General features: G+C 48.1%; 1 protein-coding gene across 2 annotated transcripts in view; it reads right to left on the reverse strand.

Moving 5' to 3' along the window:
- Positions 1-2,658: 2,658 nt before the first annotated feature.
- Positions 2,659-19,369, reverse strand: part of dnah6 (dynein, axonemal, heavy chain 6) — a 1,317,984-nt gene continuing 1,301,273 nt past the window's right edge. For both annotated transcript variants that reach the window (XM_085993638.1, XM_085993630.1), the window contains one exon: positions 2,659-3,192. In XM_085993638.1, the coding sequence (XP_085849764.1) occupies positions 3,089-3,192 (104 nt within the window). In that variant the 3' untranslated portion in view covers positions 2,659-3,088. The remainder of the gene's footprint in view (positions 3,193-19,369) is intronic.

Raw genomic sequence — 19,369 nt, forward strand, 5'->3', positions numbered from 1 at the left:
AAGGCCCGGAAGAGAGCAGGGGAGCAATGGCGTCGCTCTCTCCCCCCCCACCGCAGCGAAAGGCATTCATCTGCCACCCGGCCAACCGGTTCCAAAGGCCCGCCGCGTTCACGATGAGCAACCCCGGGCTCACTTCGGAGCGATGGGCACCTGGCCTCCCGATGAGACTGACTCCGTTCTGGTACTGGAAAGGAGGGAGAGACAGGGGGAGGAGGGAGAGGAGAGGAGAGGAGAGCGGGAGGGAGTGAGAGCGGGAGGGAGGGAGAGAGGGGGAGGGAGGGAGGGAGAGAGAGCAGGGAGGGAGGGAGAGAGAGCGGGGAGGGAGGGAGAGAGAGAGAGCGAAGGAGGGGGGAGGGGGTGAAGAGAGAGGAGGGAGGGGGGGAAGAGGGAGGAGGGGGAGGGGAGAAAAAAAGGGAAAAAAACAGAGCAGGCTCAAAGGGCCGAATGGCCTACTGCTGCTCCTATCTTCTATGTCAGAGGGATTCCAAGAAACGCCGTTAACACAGCTTGCATTTATCTAGCGCCTTCAACTTCAACTTTCCCCCACCCTTTCCCCACCCCTTTCCTCCCCCCACTCTCCTTTCCCCCACACACACCCCCTTTCCCCCCAACCCACCACTCCACCTCCCCCCTCCCCCCACCCCCTCCCCTCCCCTTCCTCCCCCTTCCCCCCAGTCGCTCTCTCCCCTCCCCCCAGTCGCTCTCTCCTCCCCCCAGTCGCTCTCTCTCTTCCCCCCATCGCTCTCTCTTCCCCCCAGTCGCTCTCTCTTCCCCCCAGTCGCTCTCTCTCTTCCCCCCCGTCGCTCTCTCTCTTCCCCCAGTCACTCTCTCTCTTCCCCCCAGTCGCTCTCTTCCCCCCAGTCGCTCTCTCTCTTCCCCCAGTCGCTCTCTCTCGTCCCCCCAGTCGCTCTCTCTCTTCCCCCCAGTCGCTCTCTCTCTCTCTTCCAACAACAACATGCCCTTGAAAAAGCCTCCGCACCGCCGGGCACTCCAGCTAGTATCTATATATAAACGAATCGATCTGTCTGTCTGTCTGTCTGTCTGTCCTCGGGTGTGCATCTGTCCGGCTATGCGCTCGAAAGGAGCGTACCTACTCGCGCGTTACCTCCAAAGAAAGCCTACGCTTCCGGGACGGTCGTAAGCGTATTTACTTTTCGGTCAGGGACGAAAATTGTTCGTGCCCGCGGTATGCAATTCAAAATTAAACTCATTATCTGCTACTTAGCATTGATTGACTGACGTCAAGGCTTCGACCAATCCTGTGCCGTCACGATTGACCAATCCTACAGTACAGTCCCCTGATGGTTGGCCAATCGGTGTGTGTGTGTGTGTGTGTGGGCGGGACTAATCGTTTTTCATCTCAGGGATGTGCCAGCCATTGCTTCACTGCTTCCAGCTCAAACTACTCTGCTCATCCAGCTTTGAAAAAAGTTAGTATCTCTTATAAAACGTTTTTGGTAATGTAATGTTATTTTTTAAAAGTACTTTCACTTTCATCTTTCAAGGTATTAAAAGGTAGAAATGTTGCCCGGCAGCAGATTGAGAGGGACACAGACAGGGCCCAAAAGCCTGGGACTCGATTTAAAATGTTGCCCGGCAGCAGATTCACAGAGGGACACAGACAGGCCCCCAAAGCCTGGGACTCGATTTAAACTGCCCGGCCCAAAACAGCCCTGGCAAAGCCGGGATCCCCCTGCTAGTATATATATACAAAAGGATCCGTCCGTCTATGTCTGTCTGTATGTCTGTCTGTCCTCTATACACTCAAAAGTTATAGAGCGTACCTACACATATGTTATATCAAAAGAAAGCTTATGATTTGGGGAGTCTCATAGGCATAGTTACTTTTTGGTCAGACAAAAATTGTTTGGACAGTATACAAAAAACGTTCAAAAATCGCTCATTAGCGGTTGACCAATCCTACCGCTCATTAGCGTTGAGTGACGTGATGGTTGACCAATCCTACAGTTCAATGACCTGATGGTTGACCAATCGGTGCATCATGGGGGGCGTTTCATGTTTATAATATATTGCTGCTGCTGGGGACAAAGTGGCTCGACCAGCACTGCAGTAATATAAATGCAGTGTCAATTCGAATGTGGCTATTTGAGGCAGGTCTTCACTTGCATTGAGGTTTGGCCTCGAGGCGTATTATTTGTATATTAATAAGCACTCAACCTGCTTCTGGAAGCCACTGTATTAAGGTCTGATTTTTGTTTCAAATCTCCCATTTGTGTCATTCATCATTTGCATTATTAATGAAGAATAGCAGGAAGATGGTAAGGAGGCTGCAGGATTCTCATTCACAGCAGCCTGCTTTCAGCTGCTGTCTGCAGAGACTGATAAAAATTGCAGGTGACAGCTTGCAAGGTAGTAGAAACCTCACCAACAACTCTCCAGAAGGCAGGTGTCTTGTGGCAATTCATAATGAAATAGCCTCATTAGTGAGCCATTTGAAATGTAGTGAATGGTGCACGTGGATCTACTTATAAATCAGGCTGTAATTCATGAAATGGATAATATTGGATAATGGAGAGGATGACATAAATGCTCCATACTGAGTTTCTTGACGGAACTATAGTTAACTCCAAACTTGAAAGAAAAAAAATCTGCATGTAACTTTACATTTCAAACAATTCTGTATTAAATAAAACCTGCTTCAGCAAAATCATATTTATTTGATTATTAGAAATACATTGACATTTCATTAATAAGGTACAATCAGATTATTACAGTATTTAATCAACATTTTTGAGCAAAGAAAAATGCATTTAAGGAAACTTAGGTAGCAATACAAATTAAAAGTTTAGATAGATTGAATCAGTATTCAGATATAAAGACATAATGATGTATTTTTTAAAAATCAGGCATATATGAAACCTCAAGTAGGTACAATTGCAGTCGGAGAATAAATGTAAAATAGAAGCTGAAAGGTATGCAAAAGTTTATCCAAAATAATGATGCAGTTCCAATCACAGTCAAAGACACCATCCCGCTAGTTCATTACATTACTGGCATTTTTCCAGGCATATTTACATGGACATAAATTCTTAAACAAGTGACCTGGCCTGCACAGCTGTGCAAAGATTTACTCATTCAGTTGACAAAGCAAAGCAGATCCTTTGGAGATCCAATAGTCGCTGTCTCTTTTTGATGGTAATAGCACAGTTACAACAAAATTTGTAGAATGACCTGCAATCACACAAACATGCTTTGTTAGATTGAACTGCAATCACCAAAACCATCCTGTCAGTGATTTCAAAGATGTAATCTAATCTGGCGGTTAGGTATTATCAACCACCAGAGCCAAAAGCACCAACAGTTTCAAACTGTCAACCACAATTAGATTACAGCTGTGAAATCACTTAGGAAGAAAGGTATGAAAAATCAGGAACAAAAAGCAAAATACACCAGATGCTGGAAACCTGAAATAAAAACGTAAAATTCTACAACCACTCAGAAGGTCAGGCAGCATCTGTGGTGAGAGGTAGGTTGGGTTAATGTTCCAGATCGATGACCTTTCATCAAATCTGGTAGATGTATAAGGAGGGACAAAGACAGGGAAAAGTGGGTAGAAGAAAATAAATTAATGGTCTGTGATTGTGTGGAGGAAAGGAACGTATTAAATGACAGAAGTGACAATGGTGCAAGGCCGGGAGACAATAAGGAGAGCAATTAGAGAAACAAGAGATGTATCTGAGACTCGAGGTTTTTTTTAAGTGGTTGCAGCAAAATAGCAGAGGGGGGAAGGAACCATGGAAAATCTGGGAAAGCGGAGAGGTCTCCAGTGACCCAGGAGTATGGTGAAAGAAAAAGGCAGGCTGACAACAGGGGTGCAGACTACCCTGCCAGCCGTGTACCAATAGGGGGCCCCCGTCCCAAGTACCAACCCACAAACTCCCCTATTCCGGGAAACATAGAAACATAGAAGATAGGAGCAGGAGTAGGCCATTCGGCCCTTCGAGCCTGCTCCGCCATTCAATGAGATCATGGCTGATCATCCAAATTCAGTAACCTGTCCCTGCCTTCTCCCCATATCCCTTGATCCCTTTAGCCTTAAGAAATATATCCAACTCTTTCTTGAATATATTTAATGAACTGGCCTCCACCGCCCTCTGTGGCAGAGAATTCCACAGGTTCACCACTCTCTGGGTGAAGAAATTCCTCCTCATTTCAGTCCTAAATGGCTTACCCCTTATCCTTAGACTATGACCCCTGGTTCTGGATTCGCCGGCCATCAGGAATATCCTTCCTGCATCTAGTCTGTCCAGGCCTGACAGAATTTTATAGGTTTCGATGAGATCCCCTCTCAATCTTCTAAACTCCAGTGAGTATAAGCGCAATCGACACAATCTCTCCTCATACAAGAGGCCCCAGAGGCTCAGGTAGGCCTCACCAATCTCCAATCTCAGGCAAGGAGAGAGGTAAAAAGTATTCAAGGCGTGACATCACCACAAAGCAGGTAGGTGATTGGTTGGAGTATTTCTCTCGTTTTAAAACTTTAATTCTGTGGTTTATAGTTTTTAAGGTTGCTGTGGTGTACCAAGGCCTTTCTGGTGCAGAGTGACTGTTGGTAAACCATTTAACTGGTGTAATTAGAGGGATTGATTTAAATTAAATCTAATTAATTAAAGGGGATACTAGCATCTAAAATCGGGCAGAGGGTGTCCATAACTAACAATAAAAAATTTAATTAATTAAATAGAATGGAGCAGGTGATGTGTTACTGTTGCAAGATGTGGGAGCCGGTGAACCCCATTGAGGCTCACGGTGATTAAGTCGGTGACAAGTGTCTGCTGCTACAGGAACTCCAGCTCCGTGTTGATGAGCTGGAGTCTGAGCTTCAGACACTGCGACACATCAGGGAGGGGGAGAAGTACCTGGACTCTGTGTATCAGGAGGTGGTCACACCTATGAAGTTAAGCAATTCAGATGTAGCCCATGGTCAGGGACAGGACGGTGTGACTACGAGTGAGGCAGGTACGGGGATCCAGGAGGTAGAGCTGGAGGAGCCGCAGCCCTTGCTCTTGAACAACAGGTTCGAGGTTCTTACTCCCTGTGGGGACAGGAGCAGGGACTGCAGAGAGGATGAGCAACCTGGCCACAGCACCATGGAACAGGGGGCCATTCAAGAGGGGGGAGTAAATAGAAATGTTGTAGTGGTAGGGGATAGTATTATTAGGGGAATAGATAGAGTTCTCTGCAGCCGAGAGCATGAGTCCCGAAGGCTGTGTTGCCTACCCGGTGCCAGGGTTAAGGACATCTCCTCTGGGCTGGAAAGAAACTTGCAGTGGGAGGGGGTGGATCCAGTTGTCATGGTCCATGTTGGTACAAACGACGTAGATAGGACTAGGAAGCCGGTTCTGTTAAAGGAGTATGAGCAGCTAGGGGTCAAATTAAAAAACAGAACCTCAAGGGTAATAATCTCTGGATTAATACCTGAGCCACGAGCGAATTTGGCTAGGACAAATAAAATTAGAGAGTTAAATGCGTGGCTCAAAGACTGGTGTGGGAGAAATGGGTTTTGCTTCCTGGGACACTGGCACCAGTACTGGGGCAGGAGGGAGCTGTTCCGTTGGGACGGGCTTCACTTGGCCAGTGCTGGGACTAGAGTCCTGGCAGATCATATAACTAGGGCTGTAGAGAGGGCTTTAAACTAACTAGTGGGGGGGAGGTTCCTAGAGAGCAAATAATAAAAATAACAACAGAGAAGGTCATAGACTTAGGTAGCAGTGGGGAAATTAAAAACCAGAGTGTGTCAGGAAGGGGCAGAAGGTATGGAGTAAAAGGTAAAGTAAAAAAAAGTGCAAAAGCAGGAACTAAGTGTCACAAAACACATTTGAAAGTTCTCTATCTGAATGCACGTAGCATTCGTAACAAAATAGACGAGTTAATGGCACAAATCACTACATATGGGTATGATCTTGTGGCCATTACAGAAACATGGCTGCAGGGTGACAATGCCTGGGAATTAAACATACCAGGTTATTTAACGATCAGGAAGGACAGGCAGGAAGGAAGGGGAGGTGGGGTGGCTATGTTAATAAAGGAAGGAATCACTGTAATACAGAGAAATGATATTGGGTCAAAAGATCAGGATAATGAAACAGTTTGGGTGGAGGTAAGGAATAATAAGGGGAAAAAAACACTAGTGGGCGTAGTCTATAGGCCTCCGAACAGTTGCAACTCTGTTGGACGGAGTATCAATCAGGAAATAGTTGAGGCTTGTAATAAGGGAACATCTATAATTATGGGGGATTTTAACTATCCTATTAATTGGACAAATCAAATTGGGCAGGGCTGCCTTGAGGATGAGTTCATTGAGTGTATTAGGGATGGGTTTCTTGAGCAGTATGTAACTGAACCAACCAGGGGGCAAGCAACCTTAGATCTGGTCCTGTGTAACGAGACAGGATTAATTAAAAATGTCCTAGTAAAGGATCCCCTTGGAATGAGTGACCATAACATGGTTGAATTCCATATTCAATTAGAGGGTGAGAAGGTTGGATCTCAAACAAGCGTGCTGAGCTTGAATAAATGAGACTATGAAGGTATGAGAGCGGAATTGAGTAGAGTGGAATGGGAAAATAGATTAAAGGGTAAGACGATACATGATCAGTGGTGTACATTTAAGGAGTTATTTTACAACTTCCAAAAAATATATATTCCACTGAGAAGAAAAGTGTGTAAAAGAAAAGACAGCCATCCGTGGCTAAGTAAAGAAATTAAGGATAGTATTCGACTAAAAACAAGGGCATATAAGGTAGCCAAATCTAGTGGGAGGATAGAAGATTGGGAAAACTTTAAAAGACAGCAATAAGTAACAAAAAGATTGATTAAGAAAGGGAAGATAGATTATGAAAGTAAATTAGCAAAAAATATAAAAACAGATAGTAAGACTTTTTATAGTTATATAAAAAGAAAAAGGGTGGCTAAAGTAAATGTTGGTCCCTTAGAGGATGAGACTGGGAAATTAATGGTGGGAAATATGGAGATGGCAAAAACACTGAATGAATATTTTGTATCAGTCTTTACAGTAGAAGACACTAAGAATATCCCAACACTGGACAAACAGGGGGCTATGGGGGGGAGGAGCTAAACACGATCAAAATCACTAAGGAAGTGGTACTCGGTAAAATAATGGGACTCAAGGCGGATAAATCACCTGGACCTGATGGCTTACATCCTAGGGTCTTGAGGGAAGTGGCGGTAGGGATTGTGGATGCATTGGTAATAATTTTCCAAAACTCCCTGGAATCAGCAAAGGTCCCGGCAGACTGGAAAACTGCTAATGTAACGCCCTTATTTAAAAAGGGCAGTAGACAGAAGGCTGGAAACTATAGACCGGTTAGCCTAACATCTGTGGTAGGTAAAATATTGGAGTCCATTATTAAGGAGACAGTAACAGGACATTTGGATAATTATAATTTAATAGGACAAAGTCAGCATGGTTTCATGAAGGGGAAGCCATGTTTGACAAATTTGCTGGAGTTCTTTGAGGAAGTAACATATAGGGTGGATAAAGGGGAACCAGTGGACGTAGTGTATTTAGACTTCCAAAAGGCATTTGACAAGGTGCCACACAAAAGATTATTGCTTAAGATAAAAAATCACGGGATTGGGGGTAATATTCTGGCATGGATAGAGGATTGGCTATCTAACAGAAAGCAGAGAGTTGGGATAAATGGTTCATTCTCGGACTGGCAATCAGTAACTAGTGGTGTTCCACAGGGGTCAGTGCTGGGTCCCCAACTCTTTACAATCTATATGAACGATTTGGAGGAGGGGACCGAGTGTAACATATCAAAGTTTGCAGATGATACTAAGATAGGAGAGAAAGTAGTGAGTGAGGAGGACATAAAAAACCTGCAAAGTGACATAGACAGGCTAAGCAAGTGGGCAGAGATTTGGCAGATGGAATACAATACTGGAAAGTGTGAGGTTATGCACTTTGGCAGGAAAAATCGTAGAGCAAGTTATTATCTTAATGGCAAGAAACTGGAAAGTACTGAAGTACAAAGGGATCTGGGGGTCCTGGTGCACAAAACTCAAAAGGTTAGTATGCAGGTGCAGCAAGTGATTAAGAAGGCCAATGGAATGTTGGCTTTCATTGCTAGGGGGATAGAATATAAAAATAGGGAGATATTGCTTCAGTTGTACAAGGTATTGGTGAGACCGCACCTGGAATACTGCATACAGTTTTGGTGTCCATACTTAAGAAAGGACATACTTGCTCTTGAGTCAGTACAAAGAAGGTTCACTCGGTTAATCCTGGGGATGAGGGGATGGACATATGAGGAGAGGTTGAGTAGATTGGGACTCTACTCATTGGAGTTCAGAAGAATGAGAGGCGATCTTATTGAAACATATAAGATTGTGAAGGGGTTGGATCGGGTGGATGCGGGAAGATGTTCCCGATGATGGGTGAAACTAGAACTAGGGGGCATAGTCTTAGAATAAGGGGCTGCTTTTTCAAAACTGAGATGAGGAGGAACTACTTCACTCAGAGGGTGGTAGGTCCATGGAATATGCTGCCTCAAAAAGCTGTAGAAGCTACATCATTACATAAATTTAAAACAGTAATAAAGTTTCCTAGAAGTAAAGGGAATAAAGGGTTATGGGGAACGGGCAGGAATTTGGACGAGTCTAGGTTCGGATCGGTCATGGCCCTGTGGGTAGCGGAGCGGGCCCAGGGGCCATGTAGTCTGATCCTGCACCTATTTCATGTGTCTAATTCTGTTAGATTCAGGAGATGATTCAGTGATAGTAGATTGGCGGTTAGGATCAGATCAGCCATGATCTTATTGAATGGTGGAGCAGGTTCGAGGGGCCAATTGGCCTAGTCCTGCTCCTATTTCTTATGTTCTTATGTTCCTGCCATCCCAGGTATCAGCCTGGTGAATCTTCGCTGCACTCCCTCCATGGCAAGAACGTCCTTCCTCAGGTAAGGCGACCAAAACTGCACACAATACTCAAGGTGTGGTCTCACAAAGGCCCTGTACAACTGTAGCAAGACATCCTTGTTCCTGTACTCGAACCCTCTTGCTACAAAGGCCAACATACCATTTGCCTTCTTAACCGCCTGCTGCACCTGCATGCTTACCTTCAGCGACTGGTGCACAAGAACACCCAGGTCTCTTTGCACTTCCCCTTCTCCCAATCTATTGCCATTCAAATAATAATCTGCCTTCCTGTTTTTGCCAACAAAGTGGATAAACTCACATTTATCCACATTATAGTGCATTTGCCATGTTTCTGCCCAATCACCCAACCTGTCCAAATCGTACTGGAGTTTCACGACATCCTCCTCACAGCTTACCCTCCCACCCAGCTTTGTGTCGTCTGCAAATTTGGAGATATTACATCCAATTCCCTCGTCCAGATCATTAATATATATTGTGAACAGCTGGGGTCCTAGGACCGATCCTTGCGGTACCCCACTAGTCACTGCCTGCCACTCGGAAAACGACCAGTTTATTCCAACTTTTTGCTTTCTGTCCGCCAACCAGTTCTCTGTCCAAGTCAATACCTTGCCCCCAATCCCATGTGCCTTAATTTTGCACGCTAATCTCTTATGTGGGAGCTTATCAAAAGCCTTTTGAAAGTCCAAATACACCACATCCACTGGTTCTCCCTTATCTATTTTACCAGTTACATCCTCAAAAAATTCCAGTAGATTAGTCAAGCATGATTTACCTTTTGTAAATCCATGTTGACTTTGTCCGATCCTGTCACTGCTTTCCAAGTGCTCTGCTATTACATCTTTTATAATAGACTCTAGCATTTTCCCCACTACCGATGTCAGGCTTACCGGTCTATAATTCCCCGCTTTTTCTCTACCACCTTTTTTGAATAGTGGGGTAACATTAGCTACCCTCCGATCCATGGGTACTGTTCCAGAGTCTATCGAGTTCTGGAAGATGACCAGCAATGCATCTACTATTTCTAGGGCCACTTCCTTAAGTACCCTGGGATGTAGATTATCAGGCCCTGGGGATTTATCGGCCTTCAGTCCCATCAATTTTCCTAACACCATTTCCCTACAGATACTGATTTCTTTCAGTTCCACCCTTTCATCAGACCCTATGTTCCCCGGCATCTCTGGGAGGTTATTTGTGTCCTCCTTTGTGAAGACAGAACCAAAGTATGAATTTAGTTGGTCTGCCATTTCTCTGTTTCTCATTATAAATTCCTCTGATTCTGACTGCAAGGGACCTACGCTTGACTTCCCCAATCTTTTTCTCTTCACATATCTATAAAAGCTTTTACAGTCAGTTTTTATGTTCCCTGCTAGCTTACTCTCATTTTCTATTTTCCCTTTCTTAATTAATCCCTTTGTCCTCCTTTGTTGAATCCTAAACTGCTCCCAATCCTCAGGATTATTGCTTTTTCTGGCAAATTTATATGTCCTCTCCTTGGATCTTATGCTATCCCTAATTTCCCTTGTTAGCCACGGTTGAGTCACCTTTTTTGTTTTATTTTTATGCCAAACTGGGATGAACAAATTCTGTAGCTCATCCATTCGGTCTTTGAATGTTTGCCATTGCCTATCCACCGTCAACCCTTTGACTGCCATTCCCCAATCAATCCTACCCAGCTCGCTCCTCAGACCATCATAGTTTCCTTTATTTAAATTGAGGACCCTAGTCTCTGAGTCAACTACTTCATTCTCCATCTTAATGAAGAATTCAATCATATTATGATCGCTCTGACCCAAGGGGCCTCGTACAACAAGATTGCTAATTAGTCCTTTCTCGTTACATAATACCCAGTCTAAGATGGCCTGATCTCTGGTTGGTTCCTCGACATATTGGTCCAGGAAACCATCCCGTAAACACTCCAGGAATTCCTCCTCCACAGTATTATTACTAATTTGGTTGGCCCAATCTATATGTAGATTAAAGTCACCCATGATGACTGCTGTGTCCTTATTGCATGCTTCTTTAATTTCCCTTTTAATGCCATCCCCAACCTCCGCTTTACTGTTTGGAGGTCTATATACCACTCCCACTAATGTTTTTTTCCCCTTAGTATTTCTCAATTCTACCCATACAGATTCCACATCATCAGAGCTAATATCCTTCATTACAATTGTATTAATCCCTTCTTTAACCAGTAATGCTACCCCACCTCCCTTTCCTTTTTGCCTATCTTTCCTGAATATCGAATACCCCTGGATGTTGAGTTCCCAGTCTTGGCCATCCTTGAGCCACGTTTCCGTAATCCCAACCAAATCATATTCATTTACCTCTATTTGCGCAGCCAATTCGTCCACTTTATTACAAACGCTCCTCGCATTAAGACACAAAGGCCTAGAATTTCAGTATAGCCAGTTTTGGGGCGCTAACGTTAGCGCCCGCCCCAAAGTTACGCCCCCTTGCCGGAAATTCAGTGGCTTCGCCCTAAGAGGTTGGTGGAGCGCTAAAAGAGGCGTTCCACTACTATCTTTAGGCGCTAAGCCGGCGGTGCAGAGGGATAGCGCCGAGGCGGGGCGCAGCGCGGGTGCGGTCATTTTTTGATTGACAGCAGACCCCGTGGCGCTGACCAGCTCTTAAAGAGGGAAGGGATGATTTGGTCTGCTGCCACGCCCTGCACACTGCAGCTTTGCAAATAGGCCTCAACACTGCTGCTCAGCCCCAGGGAGTCATGGCAACGCCAGAGAAGGCCCGTGAGCGTGCCCTGCGCTTCTCAGAGCGTGATCTGGAAATAATGGTGACAGCTCTGGAGAAGAGGCGCAGGATCTTGTTCCCAGAGACTGGGAGGAATCCGAACCACCAAGAATACACCAGAGCCTGGAAGCAGATCGCCAACAGGGTGACGTTCACCGGCGATGCCCCCAGGACCCACAATGTCGGAAAAAATACAACGACCTGACCAGGATTGTCAGGGTGAGTACCCTTTCCAGTCTCCTCCTCATTCTTGCATGTACACCTGACATGATGGGCAAAGGGAGCTGAAAGTCCTAATGGCCAGCCCTCAGCCAGCAGCTTTGGGACAGTCATGAGCATCAATTGCCCATTCTGCACTCTACACTCTGGCCAAGCTATTCCACCATGGGAGGCAGTGCACAGGACATCAGGGCTACACTCTGGCCAAGCTATTCCACCATGGGAGGCAGTGCACAGTACATCAGGGCTACACTCTGGCCAAGCTATTCCACCATGGGAGGCAGTGCACACTACATCAGGGCTACACTCCGTACTTACAGCCCGTCCTTTCTCTTGCAGGCTAAAGTTGCCTATAATCGCCAGGCCCGTGCCAGGACCAGGGGAGGCCGCGCCAAGCTGCAGAAGCTCACTCGCCTGGAGGAGCGCGTGTGTGGGCTCATGGGAGCCCGGCTGATCATGCCCACAGCGTGCGGAGTAGCGGACCCTCCACTGCCCGGCAATGGTAAGGACCTCGCCTTTTGGCCCTCTCGCGTCGCACTTGCGCATCCGAGCTACCTCCTTTGCCACTGTCCCACCAGTGCGCTGAATGCCACCAGTTCTAACTCCCTCGCTGACGCCGTCTCCTCACTCTGAAGCTACTCTTGTGCATTCCTGCTTTCAGCTGGTGACGACCAGGACCCTGAAGCTGCCAGTGACAGCCCCTCCGAGCAGGAGGAGGAGGAGCAAGAGCATGCCGGACCATCAGGGGAACACTCAGGTCCCGCGGGAGAGGACGAAATGATTGACACGTCCTCACTGGACAAGTGCCTGGACCAACTGTCGCAGGGGATTGCAGCTTCTGGGACCAGTGGCATCCAGCCACCCAGGAGCCCTGCGCGTGGGCCGCAGCCTTCCCCCCAAAGAGGGGAAGGATCAGAGGGGAGTGCAGTTGATCGGGACACTCGCCGCCACCAACGTGGCAAGGTTCCCCTAGTTCGGTCCCCTGCTCCCCAGCGGGAGAGTCCCGACTCCAGTCCGGACACCTTCACCTCGGAGGAGGCGCGGAAGCTGGACAAGATGGCCGAGGATTCGGACCGGCGCCACACGGAGCTCATGCGCGTGGTAGGGCGCATGCCTGAGGCCATCGAGTCGCTGGCGACCAGTGTGCGCGAGTTCGGGGCATCAACTGCCGCGAGTGGCCGCATGCTCACTGATGCCGTCAAGTCCCTGGCGGGTGTGATGCGGGCGCACACCAGGACAACAGGGGCACTCACTGCTGCCACACGCGCTGTCTCAGGCAGGCATCGCCAGGGCAGCCGCCATGCTGGAGCATCCCAGCGAGCCGCCCCTCGGCTGATTGTTGCAGATCCTACAGTGCGGGCCCGGCCGAGTGCCAGCGCGCCACAGCACCAGCCAGCGCATCCCAGACGCCAGCTTGCCCACATTGCGCCATCCGTCGCCGCCACTCCCCCACTGGGGCGTCAAGGGCAAGCGGCTGGAGCTGATGTTGGCCAGGCTCAGGTGCGCCACTCAGCAGCCGGCCCCTCGAGGCCCAAAGGCCGTGTAGGCCGCCCCCCAGCGGCATCTGGCGGAAGGACATCTGAGCCTCAGGCGCCTTCCCCCAGCCTCGCAGCAGCCACTGGGCAGAGCTTGCGAAGGAGCAGCAGGCCGGGCAGGGGAGGCAAAAGGCTGGACAAGGTCTCACCCTCGCAGGCCACTCAGTAGAGGGCGTGGCCAGCTTTCGTTTTATATGGCGGTGGCCATCTTTCTTTTGCCCATGGTTGTTTGGTTAGTGGGCTTATTTTTTGCGTTAAGGCCGAGGTTGAGGCCAGGTTTGTACAAATGTGGAGTTACTCCTCCCCAGTTTGTGGGAGTGAGTCGTTTGTTGGGCTTTTTGTGGGGCCCGTTGATTGTTTTTGGGGATTCATGTGGGAAGGGGTTTTCATTTTTGTGTAATAAATAATTATCTTTATTCATACAGTCTCCATGGTTGTTCTTGTTAGTGTTTGTTGGCTTCGCCGGCTGAGGGCTTGCGGAGCAGCTGCATTCATCTTCCTTCATGGCCACAAGGCATTCCCTGACAGGGGGCTTAGAAGTACCGTGTAATAAGTTGGCGTTGTGCGGCCCTTGGCCCTGGTCGCTCCCTCCTGGGAACGTACTCCTGCTCCTCCTCCTCCTCCTCCTCCTCCTCCTGCTCTTCCTGCTCCTCCTCCTGAGGTGCTGCTCCAACGTCAGGTGGCAGTGCCTGAGTCCTGCGGATAGCCAGGTTGTGTAGCATGCAGCAAACTACCACAAATTGGGAGACCCGGTCCGGCGAATACTGGAGAGCTCCTCCGGAGCGATCAAGGCAGCGGAACCACTGCTTGAGGACCCCAATAGTTTGCTCGATGATGTTGCGGGTGGTTTGATGGCTCTCATTGTAGGCCTCTTCAGCAGCGGTCCTGGGCGCGCGGAGCGGGGTCATGAGCCAGGTACACAAAGGATAGCCTTTGTCCCCGAGTAGCCATCCTCTTGGGGGAGGCTGTGCCTCGAACATGTCATGCACAGTACTCTGCCGCAGGATAAAGGCATCGTGGCTGCTGCCTGGGAAGCTGGCATTGACAGCCATGATGCGCTGCTTGTGGTCACACACCAGCTGCACATTCAGAGAATGGTCACCCTTCCTGTTGCGAAACTGCTCGCCATGCTCCAGAGGGGCCCGCAAAGCCACATGCGTACAGTCAATGGCGCCCTGCACCAAGGGGAAGTCCCCGAGTCTTGAAAATCCCAATGCGCGCTGATGCTGGCTCTCCAGGGCCATGGGGAAGGAGATGAATTGGCTTCTCCTTCTGAACAGTGCTTCAGTCACCTGGTGGATGCAGCGATGCGCGCCGTACTGGGAGATGTTCGCTATGTCCCCAGCAGCGGATTGGAAGGAGCCGGTGGCATAGAAGTTCAATGCCACCGTCACCTTCACTTCCACCAACAGAGACGTCCTGCACCTGAGCTTTGGACACAGATCTCTGCGAAGCAGGTGGCAGATCTCTGCAACCACCTCCTTTCAGAATCGGAGCCTTCTAACACATCGCGTGTCAGTCATGCTGAGGTAGGAGTGTTGCTGGCGGTATAGCCTGACTGGGTAAGGCCTACGTGGCCGACGCCTGTAGCCCCCTCTGCCTCTAGCCAGGGCTGCCCCTCTCACAATGCGTCTGCGAGCCCTACGGACATGGCACTGCAGCTCCGCGTTGGCACCCCATGCAACCCCCATCAAATCCTGGCAAACAGTCAAATTTTCAAAAGGCCACTTGCAGCGCTCTGGCCTGAGTCCAAAAATACCTGAGCTGTTGCTGCTTGAAACCAGTTAGCTATCCTCCTTGTTGTGTGTCCAGAAATGCGTTGCACAAGAGTGTTTGCTGCAAAATGGCTGGGCTTTATACTGGAGGGTACGTCCCCTTTAATTTGCGCCCCCCGGGGCCTGCGCTGGTTGTGTTGCGTTCCTTTTTACAAACGCTCCGGCCGCCAGCCACACAATGGGGCGGTCCGACTGAAGTTTGGAATCGGGGCGGCCAAAGGGCGTTGCACGAGGATGTGACGTCATTTTCTGCGCGCGCATCCGGGCGGGCGCTAAACTTTGCGCCGGCGCTAAGGGTCAACTTAATTTGGGGCGAGGCGCAAACTGCGCTGCGCCCGGGCGCTGCACGCATAGCGCCCGAAATTCACTTCTCTTAAGGCGCTAACTGCTGGCGCAAGCAACTGAAATTCTAGGCCAAAGCCTTCAGGCTTGTTTTTTTAACGCTCTTAGACCTATTAGAATTATTATTTACTGTGGCCACGTTTGATTTAAACCGTTGATTTCTCTGACTGCCACTTTTGTTGTTCTCCTTCCTATCTTTTACTTTTATCCCTGTTTCCCTTTCCTCTGTCTAGATTAGCAGCTATCCCAGAGAAATGTAGATGGATCAGGAAGCACTCTCGCTGAGTGAGCCAGGAGCCACTTGGGCTGACCAGGCGAATGAATGGGCAAGCTGGGTGGGCAGCACTTGCCCCGAGACATCCAGTGACACAGCAATGTGATCGGGTAGGTGAATGAGCAGGCAGCTTGAGAAGCAGGCAAGGTGTTGCGTAACCACTTGATCCGAGTCATTCTTGGTCCCCACTCCCCACCCAGTTTTCTCCTTAGCTATATCTGGGCTATGTCTCTGCATAATTCTTTTGTCTTGAAAGGTAGTTTAGGGGATGGGGAAAAATCCCAAAATTCCAAGAGCCACGTTACCAGTGATTAAACCGGGATCATGCTCGCTGGTATCTGCCAGTGTTGACCCTGATGGAGTTTGCAGGGTCAGTGGGAGGGCACCTAATCTGCATGGAGCAGGTGGGTGCCCATGCCACAGTGGCTACATCTCCAGCACCTGACTGTCCGTGCAGATGGAAAATCTTGCTTGCCATTAGGGGGAGGGTTGGCTCAGTCACCAACCTTCCCCCAAACCTCAGCCATGTTTCTACTGGCCCACTATGCAAATGCACAGATCAAGGAAGTGTTTTTTAAAAATTTGATTCTTCTGACTGCTTGCCAGGGGTCCACTTTAAAAAAAATTAATTCATGGGATGTGGGCACCAGCATATATTGCCCATCCCTAATTGCCCTTGAGAAGGTGGTGGTGAGTTGCCTTTTTGAACCGCTGTAGTCCATGAGATGAAGGTACTCCCACAGTGCTGTTCGGAAGGGAGTTCAGAATTTTGACCCAGTGACGATGATGGAACGGCGATATAGTTCCAAGTCAGGATGGCGTGTGACTTGGAGGGGAACTTGCAAGTGGTGGTGTTCTCATGCGCCTGCTGCCCTTGTTCTTCTAGGTGGTAGAGTTCGCAGGTTTGGGAGGTGCTGTCAAAGAAGCCTTGGCGAGTTGCTGCAGTGCATCTTGTAGATGGTACACACTGTAGCCACGGTGCACCAGTGGTGGAGGGAGTGAATGTTTAAGGTGGTAGATGGGGTGCCAATCAAGCAGGCTGCTTTGTCCAGGATGGTGTCGAGAATTGTTGGAGCTGCACTCATCCAGGTAAGTGGAGAGTATTCCATCACACTCCTGGCTTTGCCTTGTAGATGGTGGTAAGGCTTTTGGGAGTCTGGAGGTGAGTCACTCGCCACAGAATATCCAGCCTCTGACCTGCTCTTGTAGCCACAGTATTTATGTTGCTGATCCAGTTTCTGGTCAATGGTGATTCCCAGTATGTTGATGGTGGGGGATTTGGCAATGGTAACGACATTGAATTTGAAGGGGAGGTGGCTAGACTCTCTCTTGTTGGAGATAGTCATTGCCTGGCACTTGTGTGGTGCGAATATTACTTGCCACTTCTCAGTCCAAGCCTGAATGTTGACCAGGTCTTGCTGCATGTGGGCACAGGTTGCTTCATTATCTGGGAGTTGCAAATGGAACCGAGCACTGTGCAATCATCAGTGAACATCCCCACTTCTGACCTTATGATGGAGCGAAGGTCACTGATGAAGCAGCTGAAGGTGGTTGGGCCTAGGACACTGCCCTGAGGAACTCCTGCAGCTGGGGCTGAGATGATTGGCCTCCAACAACCACAGCACTCTTTCTTTGTGATAGGTATGACTCCAGCCAGTGGATAGTTTGTTGGGTCGAATGCAAGTGTTGTAGCTGTACTGGAACAGCAGTGCGGCTAGTTCTGGAGCACAGGTCTTCAGCACGACAGCCAAGATGTTGTCGGGGCCCATAGTCTTTGCTGTATCCAGCGCGCTCAGCCGTTTCTTGGTATCACGTGGAGTGAATCGAATTGGCTGAAGACTGGCTTCTGTGATGGTGGGGACCTCGGGAGGAGGCCGATATGTATCATCCACTTGGCACTTCTGGCTGAAGTTAGTTGCGAACGCTTCAGCCTCGTCTTTTGCATTCGTGCTGGGCTCCACCATCATTGGGGATGGGGATGTTCATGGTGCCTCTGCCTCACATTAGTTGCTATATTGTCCACGACTGGATGTGGCAGGACTGCAGAGCTTTGATCTAATCCGTTGGTAGTGGGATTGCTTAGCTCTGTCTATAGCAACTTATGCCCATCTGAAGACTGGTATGTCTCATGTCACTGGGCAGACTGGCCTCCAGTACGACGCCAGGTTCTAAATGAGCTGGGAAAGTGAGAATTCCTGGCATAGGGAGTCCTTGCCCCGATAACATTTGTCTTGTAAGGGTTGAGTAGACTTCCTGCCCCTTGAAAGGCATGCCATAAAATCCTGGAAATGCAGAGACTAGTAGCAACCGAGTCCCTGCCATTTTCCAGTGGGTTCCACCAATCATTTGCTGGAGTTACAGTGGGAGTCCGGCGGAATCCCCGAGGAAATTTAGGCCAGTTTAGTTGTTGATCAGATTCAGTAAGAATACACAGGAGCCAAGGGATCAAGGCACCTGGACCTGGGACTGCACCTTCAAAGTAAAAACCAGTTCAAAGTAGTATTACTGAGAGAGAATGCACAGACTGACTAGGGGAGTGTGAGAAGTCTGTAACTAGAACAGTAAATAATCATAACTGGATAAATAAGCAACCCTTTCTGTACAGTTATTTACACTATTTCCCACAATGTTCATGGTTTCCTTTGTCTTCAGGTTTTTGACACAAAAACATTCAGTTACTTCACAGACCTCCAGGCTTTTCCATTATTGAACAAGGGAAGGATGGAACTTACAAACAGCAAGTCCTAGCATGCTCTGTGAATGGCTAGTTTTCCTGGTAATAGTGTTCATTGGAATCAGAAGTGATGGATACTTAACTACATTCTGGAATCAAAAATGAAATGGAAAGACACTTGCTGGGTTGACATAGATTGTACCCAGTAAGAAAGAACTAAGGCATTTGCAGAATGTATAGTCAGCAACGCTCAGCTCAGTATTCCAAGCTCCAGGCATGTACTCCAGCATGGGCCAGTTGGGTCGAATGGCCTGTTTCCATGCTGTATGTTCTATGTAATTTTGTGTAAATTCAGGCTTCCTATGTAACACAAGGCCTCTCTGATAATACATTTTCCAGCGATTTATACAACTGCACAGGTGTCCTTGTGAGTAGCATTAAGTGTTATATTCATAACTGTTTAATTTTTATGGATGTCTCATGTTATTAATGTCACTTTTACTGGCAAATGGGGAGAATTTCAAGTAGGCGGCTCAACCCAATCTCACTAATTTTTTGCAGTGATTTGATTGATTCCTCTCTGCTACTTGCCAGTTTGGGATTGGTAACTTTGAAAACAATAAAAAATATGTTTGCTCAAACCTCTGCTACTTTATTGGTTCCCCACTGATAGTTTTATTTTCGCTGCTTTGCTCATTTTTGAGTGATACAATCTCTACCTCTTCAGTTGTGATGTGTTGCTATTTGGTCAAATTTCATATTCAGAAATCATGTACACGTTTGAAACAGAAATTTGCATATATACATATGTGATCCCCAAACTGTGATGTCTGCTGGATGCAACTTTATATACGGCAACTAGTATTGGAGGGAAGAATATA

The sequence above is a fragment of the Somniosus microcephalus genome, chromosome 1 (assembly GCF_052327205.1).
Source record: "Somniosus microcephalus isolate GS21.2 chromosome 1, FLI_Smic_1.0, whole genome shotgun sequence".
NCBI lineage: Eukaryota > Metazoa > Chordata > Chondrichthyes > Squaliformes > Somniosidae > Somniosus > Somniosus microcephalus.